General features: G+C 42.0%; 1 protein-coding gene across 4 annotated transcripts in view; it reads left to right on the top strand.

The window, feature by feature from the left end:
* Nucleotides 1-19748, top strand: part of GRIA4 (glutamate ionotropic receptor AMPA type subunit 4) — a 387349-nt gene that overhangs the window by 348863 nt on the left and 18738 nt on the right. For all 4 annotated transcript variants that reach the window (XM_040422628.1, XM_040422627.1, XM_040422630.1 and 1 more), the window contains exon 13: nucleotides 14511-14758. In XM_040422628.1, the coding sequence (XP_040278562.1) occupies nucleotides 14511-14758 (248 nt within the window). The remainder of the gene's footprint in view (nucleotides 1-14510; nucleotides 14759-19748) is intronic.

The raw sequence follows: 19748 nt of genomic DNA, 5'->3' as shown, positions 1-19748 counted from the left end.
CGTGGCAAACTGCAAACAGCACAGAGCGGGAGATCGCAGGTGACGTCACCGGAAGTGACGACACCCAGCAGCAACCAACGGCCGGAGCAGACAGCGAGCGGGAACGGCACACGTGGATACCGCCGCCCAGACAGGAACCGCTGACCAGCTCATCAACAGCCGCAAGGAGGGTAATGTACCTGCTTACAAAGCAGTCTTCATTCCACAGCATACCAATACTGGATCTGTGAAGAACAACATAATCGGATCCGTTTGTTTCCACCCCATAAACTCTGGGATTCATAAACATAACCTCTACAGAAAGCTATTTCTTTCAGCTATCTTTCTTTCAGTTTATCACAGGCACCCTATTTCTCTACCAAAATATATGATATGAAACTGGACCTCCCCTTTTTTCTAACAGGTCCATAAGACTGTTTCTCATCCTATACCAGGAGTACTTTTCTTTTCCAACAGGATTCAACAAATGACATTATATTATATCAGGATGCCATTGGTCTTCACAACATAAGATCAGACTCTTTTTCCCAACATACCTATAGGACTGTCTTTCTCAACAGGATTACACTGGATTCTTTTTCCTGCAGGATTGCATTGTATTGACATTTAATATCCATTATTATTTATTATTATTTATCATCCAACCATCCTTATCTTTTATCTTTTACCTCTACAATGATTTGACTACTTTTTATATTGAATGTTATTTTCGCTTGTTGATATAGACATTTTATCATACCTGATAATTTTACTATCAATATTCAATATCTTTTACCATTAGCTATTCTATAATAAATAGTATATTTTTCCATACACCGCAATTGTTTTGAGTGCCATCCCTCTACTTTTATTTGTATTCCCCCACTACAAGCGTTGGGTACGCTCTGTTCGGATTGAGCACCATACTCCATCCTCTTGCCAATAGAGAGCCGCCTCACTTTTATACTTTAATTTCTATACAATGTCTAGAAAAAAAGGAGTTGCAAAATGTGAAAAATTTTCACACAAGTCCTAAAAGTCGATAAAACTAACCAAATCAAAGAAATTAGTAAAAAATATAAGACTTAGTCATTTATTTATTTATTGAGGAAAATGATCCAGTATCACTTTTGTGAGGGGGAAGAATATGTGAACATTTGGTGTGACCTCCTTGTGTAGCAATGACTGCAACTAAATGGCAATTGTTGATTAGTCCTGGTGGAATTTAGCCCATTTCTCTGTACAAGACAGCTTCAACTCTGTTATGTTGGTGGGTTTCCTCCCATGAACTGCTCTTTTCAGGTCCTTCCACAACATTTCTATTGGATTAAAGTCAGGACTTTGACTTAGGCTAGTTTCACACTTGCGGCAGGACGGATCCGACATGCTGTTTAGCATGTCGGATCCGTCCTGTGGCTGTTCGCCGTGCCCCCGCTCCGTCCCCATTGACTATAATGGGGATGGGGGCGGAGCTCCGGCGCAGCACGGCGGTGCACGGAGAAAGCCGCCGGACTAAAAAACCTGACATGCAGTAATTTTAGTCCGGCGGCCTTAAGCCGTGCACCGCCGTGCTGCGCCGGAGCTCCGCCCCCATCCCCATTATAGTCAATGGGGACGGAGCGGCGGCCCGGGGGCACGGCGAAACAGCCGCAGGACGGATCCGACATGGTGAACAGCCTGTCGGATCCGTCCTGCCGCAAGTGTGAAAATACCCTTAGCCATTGCAAAACTTTAACTTCATTCGTCTTTAACCATTCTTTAGTAGAATGACTTTTGTGCTTAGAGTCGTCTGACCTACATTCTCTTGAAATTCAGCTCACGAACAAATGTCCTGACATTTTCTTTAGAATTTGCTGGTAGAATTCTTAAATGATGGCAAGCCGTCCTGGCCCAGATGCAGAAAATCAGGCCCAAACCATGATATTACCATCACCGTCTTTCACAGAGATGAGGTTTTTATGCTGGAATGCAGTGTTTTTCTTTCTCCAAATATAACATTTCCCATTTTATAAAAAAAAGTTCTATTTTGGTTTCATCCATCCATAATGCATTATTCCAATAATCTTCTCGCTTGTTCAGGTGATATTTAGCATACTTTAGAAGGCTGCAATGTTCTTTTTGGAGAGGAGCGGCTTTCTCTTCAATCAAACCATTGTTGTTCAGTGTCCTTCTGATAGTGGACTTCAGTTGCTTAGTTGTTACCTTGGGTTCTTTGTGACCTCATGGACTACTACACACCTTGCTCATGGTGTGATTTGTGTTGGTCGACCACTCCTGAGGAGGGTAATAATGGTCTGGAATTTCTATTTGTACACAATCAGTCTGGCTATGGATTGGTGAAGTCCAAACTCTTTAGAGGTGGTTTTGTAACCTTTTCCTGCCTGATGAATATAAACAACTCTTCTTCTTAGGTCCTCAGAAATCTCCTTTGTTCGTGCCATGAAACACTTCCTCATACATGCTTTGTGAAGATCAGAATTTGATAGATCCCTGTTCTTTAAATAAAACAGGTCACCAACTCACACCTGATTAGTGATGGACGAACATCTGCTGGGATGGTTCGCCAACGCGATCAAATGTTCGCGAACCGCAAGTTCGCGGCGGGTCCCATTCATTTTAATGGCAGACGAACCTGAAAAACCTTCGGCTTATATTTGCAGCCAAGAAATAATTACTAGAAGTGCACAAATAGTCCCAAAACATGGACAGTGACATACCAGATGTATTATTCGAATTTGCGATCTCCATTTATTATTTTTTTCAATGCAAAATATCGGCAATATAATTTTCGCGTACGCTCATGCGCAAATGCGCTATACAGTACCCAAATGCACTATAAAGAAAGTATATTGGTATATAACACCCCGTTACAATCTGTTTTTTAGGGGGCGACTGGTATATCACACCAGTAGAAATTATTTGTTCCAATAACGCTTGTCCCTCTATATACCTGCAGTATCGCAGCAGAACCGCACACAACTGCCGCACAATACAAATGCACTATAATATACTATCTAACATAGAAAGTATATTATAACATTGTACAAGGAAGGCAATCCATTAGAATATACATAAAGATGAAACGTAACCTTTAATAATTTTACTATGAGGGTCCATTCACACGTCCGTAAGTGTTTTGCGGATCCGCAAAACACGGACACCGGCAATGTGCATTCCGCAATTTGCGGACCGCACATCGCTGGCACTATTATAGAAAATGCCTAATCTTGTCTGCAATTGCAGACAAGAATAGGACATGTTCTATTTTTTTGCGGAAACGGAAGCACAGATGCGGAAGTGTGGATCCACAAATGCGGATGCGGACAGCACATTCCGACCCCATTGAACATGAATGGGTCTGCACCCGTTCCGCAAAATTGCAGTACGGATGCAGACCCATTTTGCGGACGTGTGAATGGAAAACATATCCCTCAAAATGAAAATAAATTTAATTATTAAAGTTAAAGGGGTTCTGCACTTTGTTTTAACTGATGATCTATCCTCTGGATAGATCATCAGCATCTGATCGGCGGGGGTCCGACACCCAGGACCCCCGCCGATCAGCTGTTTGAGAAGGCAGCGGCGCTCCAGCAGCGGCGCGGCCTTCTCACTGTTTACCGCTGGCCCAGTGATGTCACGACTAGTATCAACTAGTGTGGGCGGGGCTAAGCTCCATTCAAGTGAACAGAGCTTAGCCCCGCCCACGCTAGTTGATACTAGTCGTGACGTCACTGGGCCAGCGGTAAACAGCGAGAAGGCCGCGGCGCTGCTGAAGCACCGCTGCCTTCTCAAACAGCTGATCGGCGGGGGTCCCGGGTGTCAGACCCCTGCCGATCAGATGCTGATGATCTATCCAGAGGATAGATCATCAGTTAAAAAAAGTGCAGAACCCCTTTAAGCAAAAAGCATAGATGTGGTAGGCAATAACAAGTGCTCGGCGGCACCAAATCAGGTGCTCGGCGGCACCAAATCAGAAACCATATGTCCTACCACAATCCGGGGGGTTCCAGTGCACATCGATAAATCCAGGAGGGAAAGCAAAAACCATCCATCCCTGGGCTAGATGATGATGTGGTATTGAAGGACAGGGTGGGCAGAGAACTGTCCCTGATATTTCCCTACAGGGGGTGCTATTCCTGCCCTGATAGCCTAACCACAGACCACCCGCCCTGATAAGAGCGACCCCGTCCGAAACCTTACCCTATATAAAAATGGCCCTAGTAAGCCCCTAGCCCCTAGGCCCCTGACTTCCAGGTGATCACTATATAGATCTATGTGTTTTTGACTCATTATAAAAGTATATTATAAGTATATCGCACCCCTCTGTGTATCACACCTATCGATAGCACACCTATACCAGTCCTTTAAATGACTTTTGTGGCCCTATTAGCTAGCGTTTGGTGTCCCTAACAGCCTGTCCCTGCTCCACACAGCAACTTCTCCCTACACTGGCAAAACACTGAATGTAAAATGGCGGCCAGATTAGGTTTAGGGTAGGGTGTGTGTCCATGTGCTGAAACGTCTCAATTGGCTGTCCTGTACCACCTGATGGATGTGTCATGGGTCAAAGTTCTTCATAATGTAAAAGAATATGCGAGCGCGAATTTGTCCATATGTTCGCATGTTCGGCGAATCGCGAACACGCAAAATTCGCCGCAAAATGACCACCGGGCGAACCGCAAGACCATCTCTACTGCTGATGCGTGTTCACACTGGTGCATGCCTGCACAAGCCTCTCGATACCACCAAGCAAAAACCAGCAAGGTGGTGCACAATCAAAAGATAAAGTCATTAAATCTTGCAAACTGAGATGAAGAAAAAATAGGCAGCACTCACCAATGGTTCAGTTGCTTCTTTATTTCAAGCAGACAAGTGCTTCATTTGGCAAGGTAGTAGTTAGCCAGATTCACATACCAGTGGCGACAGCCGTTTCGCGCAGGAGTGATCGCGCTTCCTCAGGCCACTACAGGTGCACGCCCATACGTGCTGACCTCTTATACCCCGGCGTCAGGTTGTTATGGAAATCCACAACAACCAGGTGCCGTGCGCACAAGAGATCATTAATCAACATGTTACAACAAAGAGATACAATATTACAAAAACGCATTTGAATCATTGCGGTCATTCAGACCAAGCTGACCTGTTGCTCCTGTACAAATGATCCATTTTGCTTCTTTTTGCAAAAGGGTGCGGTGTCTGTCTCCTCCCTGAACTGGGTACGGGACAGTCTCTATCCCAGCAAACTGCAGTGCTTTCACATTACCTCCATGTACCTTTCTCACATGGTCAATTAGTCTGGTGCAACCTTTTGCCGTCTTTATAGAGTTAAAGTGTTCCCTAATCCTCTCGAATAAACATCTGATGGTCTTTCCCACATAGAAGTGGCCACAATCACACATCAAATCATATACTACATAAGTACTTCTACAGTTTATGAAACTAGTGATCCTTTTTGTGATGGGACCTATTTTGACAATCTTTTTTTGGCAATTATGTTCACATAGGGAACAACTGCCGCATTTATAGTTACCGATCGGCAACCTCTCCTGCAACCAATTAGTCTTTTTTTCTCCCAAAAATCTGCTTCTCACAATCCTATCTTTTATTGTGTGACTACGTCTATACGTGACTGACGGTTTATCATCCACTATGCCTCCCAGACTTCCATCTTTTTTCGGGATATACCAGTGCTTAAATATTGCTGTGCGTATAGAATCTGCCATTGGGCAAAATTTAAATGAAAATACACATCTCTTTTCGTTGTTATTTTCATTTTCCTGTTGCCCATTCTTACCAATTCCTCTTTTTCCTACTAATAACTCATCTTGGGACAATTTCTCAACCTCTTTTATGTTCTCATCCAATAAATGTTCAGGATAGCCTCTCTGCAATAACCGTTCTTTCAAATGCAGTGCTTGTTTTATATATCCTTCATCTTTGCTATTTATGCGCCTCAACCTAACAAATTGCCCATAAGGCACCGATTTTTTGTCGGGATATGGATGGAAACTGTCGTGGTGTAGCAGAGAGTTGGTCGCCGTGGGCTTGCGATAGCCCTCCGTGAACAACTCTCCGCCACAAACCGCAACAGACACATCCAAAAATTCCAAACGTGGCCCCCCAAAATTCATCGTGAATTTCATCGCCATACAATTCTCTTCATTGAGGTGCTGTACAAATTCCCTACACATGTTCTCTGTCCCGGACCAAACTATAAAAACATCGTCCACAAACCGTAGGAACAATTTAATGTACTGTAGGTAAGGATTACTGGTATTGAAAATAAACGGATCTTCCAATCTAGTGAGGTACATATTCGCAAAAGTACAGGAGACAGGAGTCCCCATTGCAGTACCGATTTTTTGTCTACACCAGTCCATTCCAAACCTAAAGACATTGTTCTCTAGAATAAACACCAAGGCTTCCTGCACAAAGTCACAGTAAGGGTCCATTCACACGTCCGTTTTTTCTTTCCTGATCTGTTCCGTTTTTTCAGGAACAGATCTGGACCAGATCTGGACCCATTCATTTTCAATGGGTCCTGGAAAAAAACGGACAGCTCAATGTCTGATTTTTTCCAGGACCCATTGAAAATGAATGGGTCCAGATCTGGTCCAGATCTGTTCCTGAAAAAACGGAACAGATCAGGAAAGAAAAAACGGACGTGTGAATGGACCCTAAAGAGGGCTCTCTCCTGCTTGTTGTAGAACCTCAATCACTGCTGTAACCCCTTCAGTGTGTGGTATGCGTGTGTATAAACTCTCCACATCCAGGGACGCTAGTTGATACCCCTCCTGCTTATCAAATTGCTTCAAAGAGAGGAGGAAATCATTAGTGTCCCTGATGTAGGCTGGGGCACTACCTAATATTGGTCTTAATAACCAGTCAACATACTGGGACAATGGTTCTGTCACTGAGACAATCCCGACCACAATAGGGCGACCCGGGGGATGGCTCAGTGACTTATGCACCTTGGGTATGAAATACCATGAGGGTTTCATAGGATGAGGAGGTATTAATTTCTCCAAGAACTTACTTGGGAGAAAACCCATGGCAACGTACTTGGATACCAACTGTTTTAACTGCCCATTATGGACTAAATTACACCTATTGATCCTGCACCTACCAAATTAACTAAGATTTAACTTTTATTAATGCTGCTATTAATACTTAATACTTTAGTGAATGTCAAAATTGTTAAAACTTCCAGCATTCGCTGGCCTTAGAGTCACAATTGGAGTGCCCTATCAGTATGTCAACTGACCGGGTCTATCTGCTACTATGTAGATACACACTAGTGCCTATCTGGCTGCGCGCTGCCAGTGTAATATGCGGGCACTGTGTGATTGCTTGACACTATAATAAGAGGCTGCAGCGAAATGCTGTGTTAAAATTAGAGCTTCACGCTGCCCCCCGACATGTTTCGCCGTGTACCGGCGCCCTAACCCCTGAAGACGCCGGTACACGGCGAAACATGTCGGGGGGCAGCGTGAAGCTCTAATTTTAACACAGCATTTCGCTGCAGCCTCTTATTATAGTGTCAAGCAATCACACAGTGCCCGCATATTACACTGGCAGCGCGCAGCCAGATAGGCACTAGTGTGTATCTACATAGTAGCAGATAGACCCGGTCAGTTGACATACTGATAGGGCACTCCAATTGTGACTCTAAGGCCAGCGAATGCTGGAAGTTTTAACAATTTTGACATTCACTAAAGTATTAAGTATTAATAGCAGCATTAATAAAAGTTAAGTCTTAGTTAATTTGGTAGGTGCAGGATCAATAGGTGTAATTTAGTCCATAATGGGCATTAGTAGTAACGAATTGTTGTTTAACACACCACATCCTTGCACTTAAAGGGAAAGCTAGTATTTGAAGTTCAACTGTTTTAACTCACTCTGAATGCCTGCAACTGGATCCTGTTTTAATCTTTCATAGGTGAGCTGATCACTTAGCTGTCTGATGGCCTCTGACACATAATAATCCCTGGTCATAAGGACCATGTTGCCCCCCCTTGTCGGCTGGCTTCACAATAATATCAAGGGCTCTTTTCTCCCCATTTGTGATATTTTTCTGTACCTGGGGGTAAACAATAGCCCTTATTTCTTGCAAAATATGCTGGTGAAAATTGTTCGCTATGTGAACATAATTGCCAAAAAAAGATTGTCAAAATAGGTCCCATCACAAAAAGGATCACTAGTTTCATAAACTGTAGAAGTACTTATGTAGTATATGTTTTGATGTGTGATTGTGGCCACTTCTATGTGGGAAAGACCATCAGATGTTTATTCGAGAGGATCAGGGAACACTTTAACTCTATAAAGACGGGAAAAGGTTGCACCAGACTAATTGACCATGTGAGAAAGGTACATGGAGGTAATGTGAAAGCACGGCCGTTTGCTGGGATAGAGACTGTCCCGTACCCAGTTCAGGGAGGAGACAGACACCGCACCCTTTTGCAAAAAGAAGCAAAGTGGATCATTTGTACAGGAGCAACAGGTCAGCTTGGTCTGAATGACCGCAATGATTCAAATGCATTTTTGTAATTTTGTATCTCTTTGTTGTAACATGTTGATTAATGATCTCTTGTGCGCACGGCGCCTGGTTGTTGTGGATTTCCATGGCAACCTGACGCCGGGGTATAAGAGGTCAGCACGTATGGGCGTGCACCTGTAGTGGCCTAAAGAAATGCGAAACGGCTGTCGCCACTGGTATGTGAATCTGGCAAACTACTACCTTGCCGCATGAAGCACTTGTCTGCTTGAAATAAAGAAGCAAATGAACCATTGGTGAGTGCTGCCTATTCTTTTCTTGATCCTAAAGGTTTACCTACTTTAGTCACTCACAGACATGTGAGTGTAACATTGTTTACTCATGTGTTTGATTTGGTTATCTTTATCTAATAGGTTTAAGTCAAATTTATCCAGAAATATAGAAAATTGTGAGATTTAACAAACTTTCAAGCGTCACTGTATTGTATGTGCCCCACCATGATGAATGTGGTGCATTTTCTGCCTGTCTTAGGCTTGTTTCAGATCTGATGCACGTAGATCCGGCAGACAATGTAGGAATCTGACAGGACACAAACGGCAGTGCGCAGCGGTTTGTGTGTGGCCAATTCTCTACATTTCTGCCAAAATTTGGCTGGATCTCCGCCTTATCTCATTATATTTAATAGGGCTGGCAGGAATTCCGTTTTTATCCACAGAATTCCTGCAGGCTGGTCTCTGCCTAAACAGCCTTCTGGAATTCACACGAGGGTGAAACTAGCCTTATCTAGTTTTATGCTGTCTAAATTCAGGGCATTATTAATAAATTTGCCCCAGACTTATTCAGATACACACATAATGGTTTATACTGAAAATTGACCTAGAATTACAATATATGAAGTGAAAAAAATAACCTTGTAAAAAAAAGAAGCATAGAATAGAAAAATAACTAAATAAATAAATGAAACAGTTTAAAAAAACTACCGTATATATTTGGTATCACAGCACAATAAAATTAAAATCTTATTTATGGTTATTGGTGAATTGTATACACTGCCTTTTAAAAGTACCCCTTGAACTTTTCCACATTTTTTTTAATGTTACACGCACAGACTTAAATGTATTTTATTAGGATTTTATGTGATAGACCAGCACAATGTCGTGTGACGTGAAAAGAAAATGATACATGGTTTTCAAAACGTTTAATAAATAAAAATCTGGAAAGTGTGGCGTGCATTTGTATTCAGCCCCCTGTACTCTGATACCTATGAATAAAATCTAGTGTAGCCAATTGCCTTCAGAAGTCTCCTAATTAGTAAATAAAGTCCACCTGTGTGTAATGTATTCTCAGTATAACTACAGATGTTCTGTGAAGGCCTCAGAGGTTTTTTAGTGACTATTAGTGATCAAATAGCATCATAAAAGCCAAGGAACACACCAGAAAGGTCAGGAGTAAAGTTGTGGAGAAGTATAAAGCAGGGTTAAGTTACAAAAAAATATCCCAAGTTATGAACATGTCATAGAGCACTGTTCAATCCATCTTCCGAAAATGGAAGGAGTATGGCATAACCTACCAAGACATGGCCGTCCACCTAAACTGACAGCCCAACTAAGGACAGCACTAATTTGAGAAACAGCCAAGAGACCCATGGTCACTCTGGAGGAGCTGTAGAGATCCACAGGGCAGGTAGGAGAATCTGTCCACAGGATAACTATTAGTCGTGTACTCCAAAAATCTGGCCTATATGGAAGAGTGGTAAGAAGAAAGCCATTTTTCAAAGCCAGTCATAAGAAGTCCCATTTGCAGTTTGCCATAAGCCATGTACGGGACACAGCAAACCTTTGGAAGAAGGTTCCCTGGTCAGCAGGGGCGTTGCTAGGGTCCGAAAACATCCGGGGCACAAGCCAACTGTGTTGAAATTGCACATTAAAGGCATGCTTAAAGGGGTGTTCTGGTTTACGCAACTGAAGTGAAGTACAACATTCGGTAACTGTCCAATATCTGTTATGTTTCATTTCCGCCTTGTACTTGATCCGCTGATCCGCTACTTGCGGGCTGCGCGGGTATGAGTTCAGTCACTTCAGTGCGCAATCCCCTCCTGGTGTGCGTGATCCCGCGAGACCTGTGACCTCCTGCGGCGGGTCTCGCGGGATCATGCGCCGCAGGACGAATTGCACACAGTATTGACTGAACTCATGCCTGTGTAGCCCGCAAGTAGCGGATCAGCGGAGCAAGTACAAGGGCGGTGGGCGGATGAACTGTGGTGGGTTGCCCAGGTCCAATCAATATTAAAGGGCCCTGGAATAGCCAAATAAAAAAAAAAATGCTACCAGGCCAGCATAACATTCGGGGCACTGGACAAAACATCCGGGGATCAAGCCCCGAATGTTTTGACCTAACGACGCCCCTGCTGGTCAGATGAGACCAAAGTTGAACTTTTTGGCCTAATCGCAAATGCTATGTATGGTGGAAAACTAACATTGCACATTATCCTGAACACACCACCCCCACCGTGAAACATGGGGATGCTTTTCTTCAGCAGGGACAGGGAAGCTGGTCAGAGTTGATGGGTAGATGGATGGAGCTAAATACAGGGCAATCCTGGAGGAAAACCTCCTGCAAAAGATTTGAGATTGTGTCAGAAGTTCACCTTCCAGCAGATCAACGACCCTAAACATACAGCCAGAGCTACAATGGAATGGTTTAGATGAAAGCATAGTCATGTGCTAGAATGGCCCAGTCACAGCCCAGACCTAAATCCCATTGAGAATCTGTGGCAAGACTTGAAAACTGCTGTTCACAGACGCTCTCCAACCAATCTGACTGAAATTGATCTATTTTGCAAATAAGAATGCGCAAAAATGTTAGCCTCTAGATGTGTAAAGCTGGTAGAGATATACCCCAAAGACTTGCTGCTGTAATTGCAGAGAAAGGTGGTCCTACAAAGTATTGACTCAGGGGGGCTGAATACAAATGCACACCGCACTTTCCAGATTTTTTATTTATTTATTTTTTTGAAAACCATGTATCATTTTCTTTTCCCTTCACACATACTTGCTACTTGATGTTGGTCTATCACATAAAATTCAAAAAAAAAATACATTTAAGTTTGTGGGTGTAACATGAAAAAATGTGGAAAAGTTCAAGGGGTATGAATACTTTTTCAAGGCACTGTACAAAAATAATATTTTTTTTATCATTCCTTCCTTGGCAAACGCAAGTATAAGTTGAGTGACAACTCAATCTGCAAGAGCCGTGTACCATGAAGTGGATGCTATAATAAGAAAGTTAGGGCAATCGGAATGTGGGAATTTTGAAATGATCTTTCTGTTTTTGTCTACAATGGGTTAGCACTTGTCTTTAAGATTGTAAAGTATACCGCACATGTAGGTTTCTGAACAAAAGCCAAATTTCAGACACGTCTTACATCTATACCTTGCATATTAGTGCTTACTGCAAAGTGGAGATAGCAAAGTCTCTGGCAGCTGAACAGAAAATCGGTGCACCTGTAAAGCTGCCGTGTTTCGGTATCCATGCATTTAACAACTTAATGAAGGAGCTTTAGTTTACCTTGCTTCAGGCAAACATATATCACGTTTGTCATGTGCATCACATGTATTGATCTGGGCCCACGAGGTAAAGGGTGGCTCTGCGTGTGTAGATCATTACCCCCTTATTCCTTGGGGATATGAACGAAGCAAAAAAATAATTACAAGAAAATAATATAACACGACCTGCCATTGACAGAATTGTTATTTATCGCCCACCCAGTGGGATTTTTCCAGTCTATTAATAAGCTGAATCCACAGATTTCCTCCTGTGTATCTATTTAAAAGTTATTGAAAAGGATCGAGAAGTTTGTGCTGAGCTACATTTTGCCAAGATCCTCACATCGAAGTAATAACTTATACTCATGCTGGCTAGCCCTCCGCCCCTTTGCCAGTAGAGCATGCTCCTGCTACATACAGCTGTGTCCTTAAAGGGGTTGTCTCACTTCAGCAAATGGCATTTATCATGTAGAGACAGTTAATACCAGGCACTTACTAATGTATTGTGATTGTCCATATTGTCTCCTTTGCTGGCTGGATTTATTTTCCCATCACAAATATACACTGCTCGTATCCACGGGGTTACGACCACCGCTGCAGTGCAGGTGCAAAGTGGCCGGGATGGGAGATGATGTTCCTGCATTCCTGCGCGAACCCCAATGGTCCCGGCCGATGCTTTTTCCTATAGTGTGCAAGCACGACCACCTCCGCTGCTGGATTGCAAGGTGGTCGTAACCCCTGGAAACGAGCAGTGTATAATGCGATGGAAAAATGAATCCAGCCAACAAAGGAAGTAATATGGACAATCACAATGCATTAGTAAGTGCCTTGAATTAACTTTATCTACAGCACATGATAAATGCCATTTGCTGGAGTGAGACAACCGTCTAAAGTAAATAACCACATAAGCAAACAGGTCACTGCCTCCAACAAAATCAGCAGACTATTCCCCTGCTGCTGTAATCATTTCTATGATCGGATACATGGTTCTATCTCCACCCATTTCATAACCATATCCATAATATGGAGCCCTGTTTCTCATAAAAACAGCCTTTTGTTTTTGCTCTTTCCTATAATCCAGTCACTGGTTTTAGGATTTCTGAAAATACATGCAGGCTGCAGAAGTCTAAGGCTGCGTTCACACGAGCGTGTCCGGATTAGTTCCGGATGCGTCCCGGTGTGTTGCGGCAAACCCGCGCGAGTAGGAATGCAATTGCAGTCAGTTTTGACTGCGATTGCGTTCCGATGTTCAGTTTTTATCGCGCGGGTGCAATGTGTTTTGCACGCGCGTGATAAAAAAACGACTGTGGTACCCAGACCCGAACTTCTTCACTGAAGTTCAGGTTTGGGTTCGGTGTTGTGTAGATGTTATTATTTTCCCTTATAACATGGTTATAAGGGAAAATAATAGCATTCTGAATACAGAATGCTTAGTAGGTGATCAATTGAGGGTTAAAAAAATAAATAAAATTAACTCACCTTCTCCTCTTGTTCGCGTAGTTCTCCCGGTCTTTAGTTCTTTAAAAAGATGAACTATGGGCTAAAGGACCTTTGGTGACGTCAGATCACATGCTCCAATCACATGGTACATCACCGCCAATTCTTGTGAGTGCTGACGTGTGACGTCACCATGTCATCACGCTGGGGCGGTCGCCTGTGACGTCACACATCAGTGCACGCAAAAACTGACATGTTTTCAATCAAGGTGGCCGCAATGGCCTCTCCACGAACAAATGAACGAAGTGAGTGTATATATTTTTTGGTATTAACCCCTGATTAACCCCCAGAATGTGACGCTCAGATGACGTGATGAGCGTTGAAGGCGTCATCTGAGGGGTTAAATGATGGGGGGGAGAGGGCGCGATCGCTGTTCCTCGTCATTGCGCCAACTCCATACAATGGAATGCGATTTGTTACAAAGTAATTCGGAATGAATCGAAATTTCTTGTCAAAGTTCGGCGAAGCAGCCAAATCGAATAAAAACTTCACTCTCTAATTATTACCATTAAAGGGGTTGTCTCCCTTCAGCAAGTGGCATTTGTCAAGTAGAGAAAGTTAATACCAGGCACTTACTAATGTATTGTGATTGTCCATATTGCCTCCTTTGCTGGCTGGATTCATTTTTCCAGCACATTGTACACTGCTCGTATCCAGGGGTTGCGACCACTCCAGCATTAGTGGTTGTGCTTTCACACTATATGAAAAGGCACCGGGCTTTCTTGTGGCTGGGACCGCATAGGCCGACGCCTTTTCCTGTAATGTGCAAGCACGACCACCGCTGCTGGACTGTATAGTGGTCATAACCCCAGCGTATAATGTGATGGATATACATTATATACAATATGGACAATGACAATATATTAATAAGTGCCTTCTATGAGTATTAACTTTGTCTACCTGATTAATGCCATTTGCTGAAGCCAGACAACCCCTTTAAATTATTTTTTTTATATTATTTTAATATTTTTTTTCTATATTATTTTTTTTGGCAGAGATCAAAAATAGCAGTTTATGAAAAGATGTGGACCTACATGAAATCAGCAGAGCCATCAGTATTCACCAAGACAACAGCAGAGGGAGTGGCCCGCGTCCGGAAATCAAAGGGAAAATTCGCCTTCCTTTTAGAGTCAACCATGAACGAGTACATCGAGCAGAGAAAACCGTGCGACACAATGAAAGTTGGAGGAAACTTGGATTCCAAAGGCTACGGAGTGGCGACACCTAAGCATTCTCTATTAAGGTGGGTGGAATAGTATAACAATATAAGATGTGTTGTTATAGTATTCCACCTTCCCTGATGTACCTAATACAGTTCTATTTTGTGTTGTGTGTGAACATGTTACTTCCCTCCATTTCATTGTATGTGCAGACAACAGGTAACTCATTCCATCTTATCCACAACTCCTTATCAAGGCCATGTACAAAGCAAACGAATGTGACATTATATTTATGATACAAAAAAAGATAGGAAAATACTATACTGCAATATAAGGCCAGCATAGATATCGAGAGCTGCATCCCCAATATTGGTGTTAACGACTTTAAAGGGAAACTGTCATCAGTTTTATGGTGTCCTGACTGAAGCATCATGCACACAAACGTGTTTCAGCCGTTACGTGCATTAGAGACCGCCATTTGCGGTCCCCAATGCATGGGCATCATCCGTGCGGTTTCCACAGACAAATGCAGACCCATTCAACTTGAATGGGTCAATGATCTGTCCTCACCGCAAAAAAATAAAACATTTTATTACAGAGAGAAACACCACGGAAGCACTCCATAGTGCTTCCATGGGGGTCCGTGCCTCTGTTCCACAATGCACTTTCCGGATTGCGGACCCATTTAAGTGACAGATCCCCTTAGCAAAATGCTGGATCACTTTCTTTAACGCTTCAGGACCGCCATAAGGCTGATCGCATACATTTTCCCCTTTAGATGCCGTGGTCAAATGTGACCACGGCATCTGAGCAGTCCAGAAGAGGAAGCCGCGCGCTTCGGTAACAGCGTTCCCCGGCTGAGATCGGGGAACCAGTTACATTGCTGAAATAGCCCTAAGCCTCAAGCAGGCTTTGAAGTCTATTTCAGGAATATACCAATACAGGCCACTAATACTATTGTATTGTTATATTTCAAATAACGTGCTCAATGATGGCTATATAGCCATCAATGAACACAATGGACAATCAAATTATTGCCAGTTATTGTCAACAAAGGTGACTTAAAAAAAGTTTTTACAAATATTAAAAAATAAAAAAATATAAAAGTTCAAATCACTCCCCTTTCCTTAAATCAAAAATACTTAACCAATAAAAAAAATAAACATCATAAGAATCGCCACGTGCGGAAATGTCTATACAAATAAAATATAACAATATTAATGGCATACGGCAAATGGCATAACGGGAAAAAAATAAAAACTGCCAATTCGCCATTGTTTGTCACTTCAACTCCACAATAATTTTTTTTATAAAAAGTAATCAAAAAGTCACACACACTTCAAATTGGTATCACTGAGAAGTACAGATCGCCCAGCAAAAAATGACACAACTACAAAAAAGTTATAGGGGTCAGAATATGGTGATAATAAAAAAAAAATTCTCAAAGGTTTAAAAAAATAATTCTGTATTAAAACGCAAGAAAAATTATACAAGTGTGGTATCGTTGTAACCGTACTGACCTGGAGAATAAGGATAACAGGTCAATTTTACTGCATAGTGTTCCCCATTTGGAATTTTTTTTCCGCTTTCCACTACATGGCATGCAACCAAAAATTGTGCCATTAGAAAGTAAAACCTGTCCCACAAAAAAATAAGTTCTCATAAGGCTATGTGAATTGAAAAAAAAATAAGTTAGGACTATGGGAAAGCGGGGAGTGAAAAACGAAAACGCAAAAATGGAAAATCTCAGGGTCTTTTAAGGGTTAATTCATCCAGCCAAAATCTTGCATTGAACAGCTCCAGTGCATGCCGAGTTCCCATATTCATGAGCTCCCGGCTTTCCCTCGGACCTGCTGCTGATTCATATGGAAAAAAATACTGTCAATCAGATTCAGGTGGGCGGAATTCGAATTTTAGAAAAATTTAGGTTGAATTTCAGAATTCTCTAGGACCAACATATACAGTATAAAGTTTCATAGAAACTTATGGATTAAGAAAAAGTAAGAAATATTTAGCACATGAACTAGTCTACAAAATCTCTTCCGAGTTTTAACTGATTTGAGTTTTGATTTGCAGTTATTAGAGTAAACGCTGAAATAATTGCTGTGGGTCAGCGCTACTCGTTTGCATTTTGTAAGTAAATGCCTTCCTTAAATTATCTGCAAAAAATTAGACGGCCTCAGACAGTTGTCTTTCATGTAATCCCTGCAGATACAAATTAGACATTGGGGAAGTGAAGCATTTGTCAAAAGTAATTATAAGACATGTAAACGTTGGTTAATGAAATGGCAGATGCCCAACAGAAGAGTGCAACGTAGACACTAGGGGCTGTTAGAGGCCACTAAGCATCATGAATTGTGAGATGTCACATTGCAGTTTGCTCCTACATGGTCTTCTATGTTGCATACCTACCGGTCACTTTGGGTATGTGAACTGTCACCCAGACATCAGACTTTTTGTTCATTTTTAACTTCTGATCTCCGCACAACCTTATGTTTTTTGATTTATTTCCATTTTGCTATTGTGCTGTGAAACTATATATATGGTTATGGCTTTTTCCCTGCTAAATAACCCTCTCATAATGACTTATCGCTCTCTATGAACACCTTATTACTCATCATCTTAGGCCTTTGGCAGACAGTCTATGGCCCATGTAGAACCCCAAGGCTGCCTCATGATATTGCCTGTTAAGCCATGCACACAAACGTATTTTTTCCCCGTTTCCATTCCGTTTTTTAACATGTCTGTATGCGGTACTATTCACTTCAATGGGTCCACAAAAAAAAGGAAATTACTCTGTGTACACTCCATTTCCATATGTCTGCAGGTCCGTTCTGCAAAAAAAATAGAACATGTTCTATTATTGTCCATTTTGCGGACCAAGACAGGCATTGTTACCATGGATCCACGAAAAAAACGGATGTCATCCGTTTTTTTTTGCGGATCTGTGTTTTGCGGACCACAAAATACATATGGTCATGTGCATGAGCCCTTAACCTAATAACTGCCTTAGTACTTGCATGTACAGTCATGGCCAAAAGTTTTGAGAATTACATAAATATTGGAAATTGGAAAAGTTGCTGCTTAAGTTTTTATAATAGCAATTTGCATATAATCCAGAATGTTATAAAGAGTGATCAGATGAATTGCATAGTCCTTCTTTGCCATGAAAATTAACTTAATCCCAAAAAAAACTTTCCACTGCATTTCATTGCTGTCATTAAAGGACCTGCTGAGATCATTTCAGTAATCGTCTTGTTAACTCAGGTGAGAATGTTGACGAGCACAAGGCTGGAGATCATTATGTCAGGCTGATTGGGTTAAAATGGCAGACTTGACATGTTAAAAGGAGGGTGATGCTTGAAATCATAGTTCTTCCAATGTTAACCATGGTGACCTGCAAAGAAACGCGTGCAGCCATCATTGCGTTGCATAAAAATGGCTTCACAGGCAAGGATATTGTGGCTACTAAGATTGCACCTCAATCAACAATTTATAGGATCATCAAGAACTTCAAGGAAAGAGGTTAAATTCTTGTTAAGAAGGCTTCAGGGCGTCCAAGAAAGCCCAGCAAGCGCCAGGATCGTCTCCTAAAGAGGATTCAGCTGCGGAATCGAAGTGCCACCAGTGCAGAGCTTGCTCAGGAATGGGAGCAGGCAGGTGTGAGCGCATCTGCATGCACAGTGAGGCGAAGACTTTTGGAAGATGGCCTGGTGTCAAGAAGGGCAGCAAAGAAGCCACTTATCTCCAAAAAAAACATCAGGGACAGATTGATCTTCTGCAGAAAGTATGGTGAATGGACTGCTGAGGACTGGGGCAAAGTCATATTCTCCTATGAAGCCTCTTTCCGATTGTTTGGGGCATCTGGAAAAAGGCTTGTCCGGAGAAGAAAAGGTGAGCGCTACCATCAGTCCTGTGTCATGCCAACAGTAAAGCATCCTGAGACCATTCATGTGTGGGATGGCTGCTCATCCAAAGGAGTGGGCTTACTCACAATTTTGCCCAAAAACACAGCCATGAATAAAGAATGGTACCAAAACACCCTCCAACAGCAACTTCTTCCAACAATCCAACAACAGTTTGGTGAAGAACAATGCAATTTCCAGCACGATGGAGCACCGTGCCATAAGGCAAAAGGGATAACTAAGTGGCTCGGGGACCAAAACGTTGACATTTTGGGTCCATGGCCAGGAAACTCCCCTGATCTTAATCCCATTGAGAACTTGTGGTCAATCCTCAAGAGGCGGGTGGACAAACAAAAACCCACTAATTCTGACAAACTCCAAGAAGTGATTATGAAAGAATGGGTTGTTTTCAGTCAGGAATTGGCCCAGAAGTTGATTGAGAGCATGCCCAGTCGATTTGCAGAGGTCCTGAAAAAGAAGGGCCAACACTGCAAATACTGACTCTTTGCATAAATGTCATGTAATTGTCGATAAAAGCCTTTGAAACTTATGAAGTGCGTGTAATTATATTTCACTACATCACAGAAACAACTGAAACAAAGATCTAAAAGCAGTTTAGCAGCAAACTTTGTGAAAACTAATATTTGTGTCATTCTCAAAACTCTTGGCCACGACTGTACAGTAGATATTAGAGGGCGATATATTGAAACTAAGGTAAAGCAGAGTAGCAGTCCATGACAACCAATCAGATTCCATTCTTTTGTTTTTCAGACGCTCTTTGGAAAATTAAACCTAATTGGTTGCCATGAACAACTACCCTACGTTTCTTTTGCAACAGCTTTGATAAATCCCCCCCCCCACAAAAAAAAAAAGTTAAGATAAATTATATTCCCCTTTTGAAATTTTAACTTTTTTTTTAAATTAAATAAAAAATTTGAAAAAAACAACCATTTTGAGAATAGATCTATTAGGCAAAAAAACTTTTGTGTTCACAGGTTCAGGATTCTGTCAGGACTTAAGTGCTGATTTCACGTCTAAATCCTGACAGAAGCCACTGATATTCCTCCAGTAATGCATGTTAATGGGGCATTTTATTACCTATTTACATTCTTCAGAAAAAATAGTTGCATGGAATAATGAATTATGAATGCTATTTGAATTTTTAAAT

The sequence above is a fragment of the Bufo bufo genome, chromosome 3 (assembly GCF_905171765.1).
Source record: "Bufo bufo chromosome 3, aBufBuf1.1, whole genome shotgun sequence".
Taxonomy (NCBI): domain Eukaryota; kingdom Metazoa; phylum Chordata; class Amphibia; order Anura; family Bufonidae; genus Bufo; species Bufo bufo.
This window is presented reverse-complemented; position numbering and strand designations above follow the sequence as displayed.